The sequence below is a fragment of the Periophthalmus magnuspinnatus genome, chromosome 16, assembly GCF_009829125.3.
Source record: "Periophthalmus magnuspinnatus isolate fPerMag1 chromosome 16, fPerMag1.2.pri, whole genome shotgun sequence".
Lineage (NCBI taxonomy): Eukaryota > Metazoa > Chordata > Actinopteri > Gobiiformes > Gobiidae > Periophthalmus > Periophthalmus magnuspinnatus.
In genome coordinates, this window is record NC_047141.1 from 8,247,828 (window position 1) to 8,260,394 (window position 12,567).

General features: G+C 39.3%; 2 protein-coding genes across 2 annotated transcripts; one reads left to right on the forward strand and one right to left on the reverse strand.

The window, feature by feature from the left end:
* Positions 1 to 661: 661 nt before the first annotated feature.
* Positions 662 to 6,151, reverse strand: seraf (Schwann cell-specific EGF-like repeat autocrine factor). The gene is made up of 5 exons (XM_033981410.2): positions 5,877 to 6,151; positions 3,939 to 4,034; positions 3,296 to 3,400; positions 2,076 to 2,171; positions 662 to 1,002 (listed from the first exon to the last, which is right to left on the reverse strand). Exons 1-5 carry the CDS (start codon positions 6,091 to 6,093, stop codon positions 890 to 892), a joined length of 627 nt encoding a protein of 208 aa, XP_033837301.1. The 5' UTR covers positions 6,094 to 6,151; the 3' UTR covers positions 662 to 889.
* Positions 6,092 to 12,567, forward strand: si:dkey-30e9.6 (uncharacterized protein LOC564083 homolog). Its single transcript, XM_055227769.1, has 7 exons — positions 6,092 to 6,103; positions 7,474 to 7,593; positions 9,966 to 9,973; positions 10,759 to 11,005; positions 11,313 to 11,397; positions 12,263 to 12,399; positions 12,484 to 12,567. The coding sequence occupies exons 1-7, from the start codon at positions 6,092 to 6,094 to the stop codon at positions 12,565 to 12,567; spliced, it is 693 nt and encodes a 230-aa protein (XP_055083744.1).

Sequence of the window (12,567 nt, forward strand, 5' to 3'; positions counted from 1 at the left end):
CAAATAGAGCTGTTAAACTGGACAGTACTCGAAGGTCTGGAGGTATTGAACTTATTCCAACCTGCTCACTTTTGCTGTAAATTACACTAAACCGTGCTTTCTTTGTTCATTTCAATGCAGAATTTGGAAAAAGTTTTGCACTAAAATATGATATAAAGTAGGTTAATTTCAATAAAATGTTCGATATTTCTCTGCAAGGTTTTAAAGGGCTCTGTAATCCACATAGAACTTATTTGCTGTCAAGATCAGCAGCTCCATACAAATAATACAACCCGAATGACGATGGTGGCACCCAATAATGTGAATAAGAACAGTGTGATTGGTCTGAAGTATCCGCACTTCAATAACCGCCCCTGCAGCGAGATGTTTGTCACCAGCAACACCTGCCATTAATCTGGACAGTCATGTGTGATGTCACGTCGTACTTGAAACTGTAGTGGCCACTGGAGGCAGCGCACAATCAGTTTTGACTCTTTTTGACAAGAAAATTGCAACAGTGACTTGCAACAGTACGCAATGCAGTTAAAACACCAGTTCAATCGCCAAAAAAAGTAGATTTAGTGTTTAGTTCCACTTTAAATAATTTTGAATATACAACATTAATCTTGATTTGAGCAAATGTACAGATTATTTGATTTTGATTATTTCCGGTACTTCATTCAAAAGTAATCTCATCATCTCTGTCTCATTTTAAGTGCAACGTCAAATAATCTAGGGTTTACACGTGAATACATCTTAAATCAAAATCTCAAATTAAGATTAATATTCTGAATCACAGACACTTTAGCAACAGTGGAAGTACCATGTTACTTGACTCCTGAAGTACAAAAAACACCGGCTCCATGCTAAAAGCAGCCTGTGTGACCTTTAACCTCAGGGTCAGGTGACATTAGTAGCTCTTCTTCTTGTCTTCACAGCGAGCTCCGGAGTACGGCGGGCGGCAGCGGCACTTCCCCGGAGCAATGCACTTCCCTCCGTTCAGACAGGGCAGTGCGCACACGGCTACAGGACGAGAGGGAGACAAAGGGTTAAACATGTGCGCCGGAGCCAAGTAACGAGCACTTCACACTTCATTCAGTCGATACAGTCGTGTGGGCGAAAAATATGTCTAGTTTTTACATCTGGGAAAATACGCACAAAACTGTAGTCATAAAAACAGAATATATAAAAGTTAGGATGATAAATAAAACATAAACCTTCAACAGTGGTGGGAAGAGCAGCCAAAAACGGCACTCAAATGAGAGTTCTGTTACTTGAAAACAGAAGTACAAAGTAGTGGTCCAAGAAAGTTTTTGTAATTTGAAGGACAAAATATGAAACAGTGAGAAGACTAACCAAAACTTTTATTCAAATAAGAGTACTGTTACTTCACTGATGCTAATAAACTTATTTTAAAGTAGAGAAGCTAGAAAAACGCCAGAAAAATATTATTGTTACTTTAAAATGATACAGCAAATAGAGGTGCAAGATATACTGTATACCACAAAATATATACCACAACTTTCTTTGAGCCAGATCATGACTTTCATTTCATCATGATTTATATAGACTTAGACTCTTTAAAAAGTGGTAAATAAAGGCTCCTCAGTTCATCCTTCACTGTGCTTAATTTCACTCAGATCCTTCGGGAGGAAAATATATCAAATAATTGCAGTCTTTCTGATTAGCCCACTGTAGAACAATGGAGGGCTATTGTCATGTCAAATCCTTCTAATCAGGAAGCAATCCTTTTGCCTGAGAGCCCATGCTTAACTACATGTTTATTTACTATAAAGATATTACTATGGGCTCATATAGTTCTGTGTTTTTTTCAGTGTCAGTCACCTGCTGAAATGAGTGTCTAGTTTCTAGTATTAGAAGCCTCATTATCAAAATGATTCACCTGATTCTGCAAAAAGTACAATCAGTGTAAAGTGCTTTTTTATCTGTGGACTGTTTATATCACCTCGACTTTACTTTGTATTTCATACTACTCCACACACTGTAACATGTAAGGATTTCACTGTTGATTGGACATAGTGTGTAATCAAATAACCGTTACATTTATATTGTGACATCCCTATGTCGTGTCTCACCAGTGTGGCAGGCCCCGCCCAGCCAGCCGTCCGGACAGCTGCAGATTCCAGGGGCCACACAGAGCCCTCCATTCCGACAGCCCTGGGGACACAGCGCTGCAGACAACAGACAAAGAGGAAGAGCTGATCAGAGCAAGAACAACGAGAACACAGCACAAAGTACCTTTAGGATTAAAAAGATGGTATTAAGTGTAATGGGCTTTCCACCATGTGATAATGTTGTTCCCGCTCTTACTTGAGTAGTTTTCCGAAATATCTCATATCTTTACTTGAGTAAGTTCTTGGACTGTTGGCGACAGTGGCTCAGTGGTTAGACCAGTGGTCCCCCAATCCAAAGGTCAGAGGATCAATTCCCCCTTGGATCAAGTTCTATCACAAGACACCCACATTGCCTCGTATGAATGTAGTTGTTGGTGGTCTGAGGCACAGATTGGCCGCCTCACCCCCATCAGACTGCCCCAGGGCATCTGTGACTACAACTGCAGCTTATCACCACTGAGTGAATGAATTACTGTGTTGCACTTCAGCAAGGCTGTTGAGTGCATTACAAGTGTAAGGCATTATTATTATTCTTATAATTACTTTTACTTGAGTAATATTATGCTGAAGTAACATTACTCTTATTTGAATATTTTTTAGCTACATTACCCACATCTGTACATGTATAAGCTTAGCAAACTTTTAAATGAAACTGGTGGTTTTCAGACTGTGATGATGTCAGACTCCTGGATGGAGGCAAGAGAGTTTTTCATGTTGATTACATTGAACTTCGCCATGAAATATCCAAAAGGTAAATTCACAAATGCTGAACCTGATCATTCTATTAGTGACGGCAGCCAAGTTCTTGCTACATCTAAACAATAATCTGCACTTTAATTATATAAGTTTTATCTGTCCCTCATATAAATTAAATAATATTAGCTTATACACTGCCTGGCCAAAAAAACAAGGTCACACACTCTAATATTTGGTTGGACCGCCTTTACCTTGCTCTAGCTCATGCTCCTGATCCACTCTGTCACAATTTGAGCCCGATGAATCCTGGCATTGTCATCTTGAAATATGCCCGTGCCATCAGGGAAGAAAAAAATCCATTGATGGAATAACCTGGTCATTCAGTATATTCAGGTGTCAGCTGACCTCATTCTTTGAGCACAGACTGTTGCTGAACCTAGACCTGACCAACTGCAGTGTGACAGAAATAAGGCAGAGCAGCTCACCCTCCTGACAGCGAGCTCCGGTCCAGCTGGAGGGGCAGATACAGCGGGGCACCCCATTCACCGCCGAGCACTCTCCTCCATTCCAACAGCCTCCATCACAGGTCACTGCACCACAACAGCACCAGAACAAAACAACACACACAGATGATGTTAAAGTGCATATGACGACTTAAGACTACTCCTTTTTTCTACTTAATTTTGAATAGCTTTATTATTTTACTTCCTGGTTGGACACGGGGAGCAGATACGACACACGTAGAGGTAATTTAGTAACTGTTACCTAGCAACCATGATGTAAAAAAGTGCCACAAATTTCCAAATTGCACATTAGTTATGATTAGACAAATAAAAATAAATGACAATATCTTTATTTTGTTAAATGTAGGTTTAAACAGACAGAAAAATGCCTTCCTTGTGCCTAAATTGTCCCACATTTTGGGTAGAATGTGTTGATGACATAATTAGAGGTATTTTGTTTTATAACTCAGCACTACTTCCTGTATTTTTGTACTTTTCTCTTCAGGTTTTTTCCAAAATCTGCTACTTAACTGATGTAAAACTATGATGAATAGTGACCACAGGTACTATCTCACCAAACCAAATCAGAATTAAAAAGGGAAAACCTGTCCTGCACTTTCTTTACCTTTATGGCAGTAGCGTCCTCCGTACCCCGGCTGACATCTGCATTTCCCCGGCCTCAGACACACTCCTCCATTCTTACATTTGGGATAACAGGTGGCTGCGACAACAAGAAGTAGCTGTGAATGACTGAACCTAGATTAAACTAGGACTTAAAGTAAGGTTGTCAAAAGTATCAAAAATCAGATACTAATCAATATTAAAAACACACAGTCATTTGAGCAGGTATCAAAACTAAAAAAGTCACATTCATAGGGCAGAAGTGAATCTTTCCTGAATATCTTTATAATGATCTTGAGCTGTATCAGAACAAGTATAAGACACATAGACCGGTATACACCCATGGACCACTATGAACCTACCTGGACGACTGAAGTTGTATAGTAATATAAATGAAAGTACAATAACTTAATCACCGTGGTATCATATATTGAGTATCAAGTCTATTCCTTACTATTGAACTACTACTATCGAGTTTGAAATTCTAGTATCGTGACAACACTAAAAGCAAGACTACATCAGGACTATAGAGGAGTAAAGAACCACTAAGCACCAAGTCAAACCAGACTGAAGACTTCTACAAAGAGAATATTTACAAAGAAAGTGTAGGCTACTGAAGAGTCTGCATGGTCCAGAACAGAGGTGAGGTCCAGTGAGGTTCATCTGGTCTTCCTTTCATTTATTTGAATAGATTCTGTTTCCAGACCGAGGTTTAGTTTAGTGACGTTGAAATCATGTGATCACTCTGAGGGAGAGCACTAGTGAGCAGTCAAAGTTGTGGTTCCTCTTCCCACTGTGAGTGAGTCTGTAAGTGACTTGAGTTTTTTGTGGACAATATGAAATGATTTGAACATTTGTGTTTCTTGCAGCTCCTGCAGATACGATTTAGTTTTTTTCTTCCTTTTGTCTATTATTTGAAAATACCAGATTTTGTGAAGTATTTAATGTTTTGTCCATCAAATTACATTAACGTCAAATGATAAATCAGATTTTATGTCCTGACAGTTAATCTTTAAGTTATTCTTACTTGAGTAGAATACTTTTTTACTTTTTACTTTTTTTACTCTTATTTGAGTGATTTCTTGGACCTCTACTTGAGTAATATTATTTTGAAGCAACGTTACTCTTACTTGAGTACAATACCAACCTCTGATTTATTACAATGTGACTACAATGATTTTCGTGTAGTTCCACCACTGTACAAGCACCACGGTTTGAGAAACGCTGTTTTAGAAGAATTGGTGATGAGGGGATTTGTTAGTAGATACATATTAGTTTTTGTAAAACAATGATACAAACATGACCAGTCAAAAGTTTTGACACACTTTTAAATTTATGTTTCTTCTTTATGTCCATGATTATTCACATTGTAGATTCTCACTGAAGCATCAACACTATGAATGACACATGTGGAAGGTAACAAACAAAAATAAACTCAAAATAACTAACAAAATACCTTTTTTTGTTTTGGAGTTTTTTTGGTTGGTTTTTAGATTTTTTAAAATATCCACCCTTTGCTTTAACCACTGCCTGTACTTTTGGCATTTCTTGACCCTGAAAAGGCACAGCTTAAGTAAAAAAATATTTCATGAGACTTCATCATGGAGATAATTGAGTGAGGCCAAGGGTTTACAGCTCTGTGAACAAAGCAAATGGTGTCTACTGTGAGCATTTGAACATTAAATATAGATTAGTTATTTCACTTTTTTTCCTTGCTACATAATTCCATGTATCTTGCCTCATATTTCTGATGTCTTCTCCATGTATATAACATGTATAAAGTGGTAAGCTTAAGGAAAAATGCATTGAATAAAAAGGTGAGCCCAGAGTTTTAGATGGCAGTGGTTTAGGACCCCAAACTGGCCTACATAACCCCACTGTAGGCCACACTGTAGGCCACACTGTAGGCTTGGTAAAGAGGCTACAAACATGCAAATCTCACCGAACTGGCAGGTCTCTCCCTCGTATCCCCGGGAGCAGAAGCACGTGTTGTTTCGGATGCAGATGCCTCCGTGCTCGCACTGGGGCTCACACTGCGCTTTAGGGTCAAACACGAAGCCGAGCGCCACCCCACGAGGAGCGTCCGAGCGCGCCACGCACACCCCGCAGAGGGCCAGCACCGCCCCGGACACCGCCAGCAGCACCGCACTATGAGGCATGGTTATTCAAGTGTGTGAGCCGCGGGGCAGAGGGACACAGAGCTGCTCCTGGAGCTCAGACACAGTCCAGCCCAGGTTAGAGCCGAGAGGGCGGGGAGATGTGTGCGCTCCAGGAGAGGGACGCGCGCACTGGGTTGAGGAGAGGGGGGAGATTTACATTTCTCATTCTAGTTTATATTTGAGGAGTATCGTGAAAAGAAAACACAAAGAGACATTGTTAGTGAGCCTATTCGTGGACAGAGGACATTTTCCCATCCCCAGTTAGGCCATAACCAGGGCCGGCCCTAGTTTTCAGGAGGCCCTGAGCAGAATGTGTCTGTGGGCCCGTTGGTAGTGGATGTACCTGTGCTCAGTTGTTGGTGACTCACTTTTGACAACATTCACATTATGACCCTGCTCTCATCACCTTGTCCAATTGTTTTTCTATTTATATGACCAAAAGACTGAAATCTTTTAATCTAACTTATAAAACAGCCATTCAAAAGTACCTCTGCTGCCTTAGCGCACCTCAGGGTGTAAACACAGAGCTGCCCACACTTACGCCTGGTTCAAAAACAAATGTAGGCAGCAGACATTTTGCTGAGAGATATTTAGGCTGCTGTAAACAATTGAGCTCTTTTTCTAGTATAACGTTACATATTATATTATTTTCATAGGGCCTCAAGAGCCCATACATTTATATTAAAAATAATATGTAACATTTTATTTTAAACAGGGCTTGTGTGTTTACTGCAGTCTAAATATCCCTCTTAAACGATTACATTTGTTTTAAATCTAGAGCTGCTGATTTTTGTTTTTGAGTCGGGCAGAGGTGATATGTGATATGTTTGTGTTCTGTTCTTGTGACTATGGTAGTTGTGACATTCTGGATGTTTTCAGTCTAATGTTGGTCATATAAATACAAACACAATTTGACAAATGTGAATCACCAATAGCTGAGCCAAGATACATCCACTGCCGGGGGCCCCAGAGACAAATTCAGCTTAGGCCCCCTGAAAGCTAGAGCCGGCCCTGATAGTAACGGTCCTAGATTCTCATCATTTTTGAAACCCAAGGACACTCTATGACACTTTCGCCTCCTGCTTTGGTCTTTAGTGTCGTGCGCATTGGGAACTTGGCTCTTGAACAATGCGCATTAGTTAAATATCTTAGTTAGGTCTACATCAATGGCGAGGCTTGGGCCCAAGAAGTAACCGGATACAGCCTGATGCATTTCTTTGTTTCTGCTTTTCTTGAAAACCAGGTCGAGCAGATGATGAGTTTTCCAGACACGTCACATCATGAGTTCAAGAGGTTCAAAATGACGCGTCTATTCACACAGATACTCTACTATCTTTACATCTGTAGAATAACTTTATGTGTTTTTGTTCTTCACTCTAGATGCTCATATTGTCCGTGCAGATCCAGAGTGAAGTGGACAGCAGACTACAGAATGGCACCGGGCATGTTTTTGAGCTGCGTCTGACCTGGATTCAGCAGGAAGTGGTGAGCTGTGAGGATGTAATGTATTTCACAGATGTGTACATGCCTCCTTGTACATGGAGAGACCTAGATCCATGGGACAGACTCGCTCAGATATGTTAATATTGCCCAGACACTACTTTATGCATTCAAAAACTCACCAAATCAATCTCTCTTTAATACTCGCTCCACTTTATTCACCTTTTGTGCGTGCCAACATGTTTTATTGTTATTTTATTGGATCTGTTGTATCTTTTTGTCTTGTTTCATGGTTTGGGAACTTAATCGGGGAGTCTCAGGTTTATTCTGCATCTCTTGGCGGGTACAGAGGCTGGCAGGGGACATTTTAAAAGATCACTGCCATCCTCTTAATAATGAATTCCAACTGCTCCCATGACGACGGAGGTTTAAAGTATCTTGTAAAACCAAGCACTACAACAAAAGCGCTATTTAGGCCTATCTTATTTATGCACATCCACACATGTGCCATAGGTGTACTCTTGTTTTTAGTGTCTTGTTTTCAATAGGGTTTTAGTTCTTTCATTTTGCACTACTCACGTATCCAGATGCAGATGTGTACGTCTCATAAACTGTATAAAGAAGTGGAGTAAGTGAGTGTGACTTCACCCATATCGCTTGGCTGCAGTCAAATGAAGCTCATCGAGGCTCGAAGTTACAGGCCGCAATTCCGACTGCAAGTATAATACCAAAGAGCCAATCCGTCCGCACCACTGGTTTAGCAGGGAGTGGGTGCTTGGCAACGCTGTCAATCAAACCTGTTGCTAAGGCTTGGGTAAAGGAGGTGCCTGATTTGTTTGTTAGTAACCCTTTAAGGACTGAGCACACTATAAACCAGTATAGCTCTCCTAGACTTTTATTCTTTTTTTAGCCATAAAAATCAAGTTAAAGTAAGTGTCAGAATGTACTGCATTTTTTCACACAACTACCTCTATTTTACATATCCATCCATATTTTTTCTTTGACGCATTGAATAAGTGACTTGGAAAATCCCTATGGCACCTGCGCTCTGATTCGTCATGTTCGAGGGACAACTTAACCAGATTCCCGTAATGACAGTAAAATATTTAAAGAGCCCCATGCGTCTGCTTTGAGATGCCGTTTGAATTTACATGAGAGCACAATTGGTTGTGGAGCTACGGAAATGGAAAATGGAAATGGAAAAGTTCACAACCGTGTTCTATCGGTGACAATAGCATCTGCCTCTGTAGGGTTACATCTTGATTGAGGGACAAAACAATGGAATAAAAACACCAGGATGATCATGTAGGATCATGTAGAATGGGTTAATATGAACATTTTAAGACCAAAATGACAAGGCCCACTGCAGCAGATACAGAGAGAGGCAATTTTTCAATGTAAAGTGAATTGGAGCCAGAGTCGATGGAGCTGGAAGAGCGCTTATGCTCACTTCCTATTTGGAACGTGGCGGCGAGCCAAGATGTTGCTTAGTGAGTTTAAAATGAGACAAGCAGCAAATAATCACTTCTACAGCTTTGAACCATGGACCTGTTTCTGTTATTACTCCATGTTAGATCTTTCTGCTCCTTTTATTTATTAGTATTTATTGTGTAGAATGTGGTTATGAAGTATAAACACAACATTACATCCATAAATAAAACACTCAACAAGTGGAACAGTGTCACACAACTTCTCACCTCACACCAACATGTTAACAGCGACATCTAGTGGTGAATCAAAAGCTTTACAAGATACTTACAGGAGCCAAAATATACTTAAAAAGTGAAAGTATTACGTGAAAAATGTACTTCTGAGTAAAAAAGCAAAAGTATTTAACACAGATTAATAATTTTGTGTAATGTTCTGTATTCAGTGTAAAAACCTGCACATAATTGATTTTTAAAATTGGTTTGGACTTTATTGGACATGGGGACATTTTAACATACTCTATTGGACATGGGGACATTTATTGTATTTTACTGCTAGTGTCAATGATGAATGAATATGTACATGGTCCTTGGCAAATAAAGAATAAAGAAAGAAAAGAAAGAAAGTTTTCCAGAACTATTTAAAGTATCTTGATCAAAAAACCTTTTTTTCTAATAATTTACATTAGTGTAGTCTGTATTTGTTTGTCTAAGTACCACAGTTGACCCCAAACCCCATATGTCACCATAAACAAATGTACTTTCTACTTTATACAGTCTAGTTAAAACATGTGGTGGAGTAGAAAGTACAGATACCTGCTCTCAAAGTAGTAAAAGTAAAAAGTATCCAGTGAAAAATGTAGTTGAGTAAAGTACAGATACCCCAAAATTCTACTTTAGCACACTATCTGTACTTTTATATTTTCTTACTTTTGCTTGTTCATTTTATTTGTACAGCAACAAACACAAAGTATCTGTAATGTGCTGTGTGCTTGTGTTGTACAGACGCAACAGTGAGAAGAGAGAGAGTGTTCTGGCACAGTTAACCCAGAGAATTATTAGTGACCCATTACTTCAGTACTTATTCTACTCAAAGGGCCTCTACCTGATTTGAACGTATTCTTGTCCAGATAAACGGTCTTTATATGTGCTGTGTGGTAAAAGTTGCTAAATAAGAGATTCTAACATATAATCTATTCACCTTTTTCATCTAATCAGACACATTGTTACTGAGAATCATGGGAAACGAGCTCTCTGTCATTATCCCAGATGCTTGATTCTCAAAAAATATACCAATAGTAGCAGGGATGTGAGAAATATAAGGAAACACCTGTGTTGCTTTATTCCAGACAGTTGTTTCTGTGTCATGGGGCTTTTTGACGTTTTGTTCTTACACTTGTTTTGTACACTCCAGTGCCAGTTTACAGAGGGCCACTGTTGCCATGTTACTGTTCAGCGTTGCCCTGCTTTAGCTTAGCCTATTGTTTGACCTACAGAAATGTTTCCAGGGAGTGTTTTATTTTACAAGAACTTCATGTCTTCAGCCTTTAACCTTCCACTGTGTTTGGAAAGCCTCTTCATGCTCCCAACTCATCTCCAAATCTGATCGAATTTGTTTTTTTCAAATAATGACATCACGTTATTTGCCAATTCCACTGTCCTCCATTTTGTTAGAGGACAAATTCCACTTCTCCAGCAGGCAGAGTCTCCCCTACGCCAGACGCAAATGTTTTTCTTATTCAAAAGTTGATAATAATGTTGATATTTGGAATGTCAAACCTCCCGATTTTTCTGTCAGACTGTACAAGAGCATCTCCAACCCTAAGAAGAAGAAGAACGAGAGGGAAGTTCTACCAACGCCTGCAGAGAAACAGAAGATAAAGTTACCTCAAGTTATTGTGGAGAGGGGGAGGAAAGCGGAGAGGCCAAGATTCTACACGTTCTACAGAGCTCCTGATGCTGCAGAGGCTGAGATGTTGTTTGTGAAGAACGGGAAGTATCCAAAGGAGAGGTTCAAGAATCCAACGCCGCACAACTTCAGACCTGTGAGTATCTGAAAGGAGACCATATATGACCAAAGAGTCATATTTAAAGCCACAACGTGTAACCTTTTAGCTAAAAGATACACTAAAATAATATCTACATTACCAGTCAAAAGTTTGGACACACTTCTGTCTTTCTATCTGTCTGTCTATCTCTCTAGGATTTCTACATTTGTTGTATATGTAATTATTTAAGGCCATGCACTTCAAAAAATTTCACAGATTTTGCTTCTGTGACCGTGAAGAGTTCTTTGTACACAAGGTGGCGCCATTTGTCTTTCCAAACTCAAACTGCTGTGTTGTTTTCCAGTTGGAGGAAGATGTTCCAGACTTCATCACCAGATATGACAGAGACTCAGGCCACCTCAGGATCAAACTGAGGACGATGGACACCAGTGAGTACAACATACAATATGTACAAAGAATACTCGTGAGACACAAAACTTGTGAGAGTGTAATTTTCAGATCTGTACATGTAAAATTACAAATTTGTAAGTGTAAAATGATATTTGTAAGCATAAAACAATATTTGTAAGTGTAAAATGAATTTTTTGTAATTTATTATTATTATTTCTTTATTTGCCAGTGTACAAATCAACATTTACGTGTTCAAACTTTTTGGAACAAATGTACTTTCATAGTTCATTACTTTATGTCACCTACAACAAGGTGACATGAAACTGTGAAATCTGAATAAAGATCTGTACAGGCCTCTGTCTCTGTTACGTTTTCACAAGGTGTATTTTGTTAAAGTTATGTAGTAGCTACATTTGAGAAAAATCACCTCGAGGCTTTTATTTTTTCCTATTGATATTCATAGGGAAAGATTAATTTCTTACTTCATTCAATCTAAACAGAAATAAACAACACCTTGACTCTTCTTTTATGCTGTATGTTTCCACGTTTTCTCCCTGACAAAACCCACGATGTCGATGAAACCGACAAAGGCGCCTACGAAGGTTTGAACTTTGAGAGAGTTTAAACAAGAGAGAAATGTGAGAAAATGTTAACGCCTGTGTGAGAAAAGTGTATAAAGTGTGTGGTGAGGGATTTTACAGCCTTAAAACATATAGTAAGTGTAAAAAATAAAGCTGACTACTTCATGGATTTCACCTACTGCGGGTTCATTTTAGAATGTAACCCCCGCGATAAATGAGGGACCACTGTATATATATATATTTTTTTTACTTTTTACACATTTGAAGGTTTCTACTTTATATTTAAAATGATATTGTTTACCATTTGAATGTTTCTCTCCAGTTCAAACATCCTCACCTACTCGCACGGTCAAACGCACTGAATCAAAGATGGACACCTTCAGACCCGCAGAGCCCCAGTGGGACCCCAGACTGCTACTACCGACTGGTCCCTGGCCTCCTAAGTCTGCCTCCTACACAGTCTGTACCTCCTCTTGAGAACACTACATAAACATATTCATATTTGTGTATTTGTATAATGTACGTGCATGTTTGCTTCTGCAGAGACACAGGCGCAGAAGAGGAGCGTACAGTGCCTTCTTAGAGCGTGTGGAGGACAAACTTACGAGATCCTGGCAGAAGTTATGA

Coding starts and splice junctions, on each gene's coding strand:
- si:dkey-30e9.6 (XM_055227769.1), top strand. Junction 11,006..11,312: donor CGCCGCACAACTTCAGACCT/GTGAGTATCTGA, acceptor GTTGTTTTCCAG/TTGGAGGAAGATGTTCCAGA. Junction 12,400..12,483: donor CTAAGTCTGCCTCCTACACA/GTCTGTACCTCC, acceptor TTGCTTCTGCAG/AGACACAGGCGCAGAAGAGG.
- seraf (XM_033981410.2), bottom strand. CDS start 6,093: ATGCCTCATAGTGCGGTGCTGCTGGCGGTGTCCGGGGCGGTGCTGGCC. Junction 3,401..3,938: donor AGGACGCTACTGCCATAAAG/GTAAAGAAAGTG, acceptor GTTGTGGTGCAG/TGACCTGTGATGGAGGCTGT. Junction 1,003..2,075: donor GGGCGGGGCCTGCCACACTG/GTGAGACACGAC, acceptor CTCGTCCTGTAG/CCGTGTGCGCACTGCCCTGT.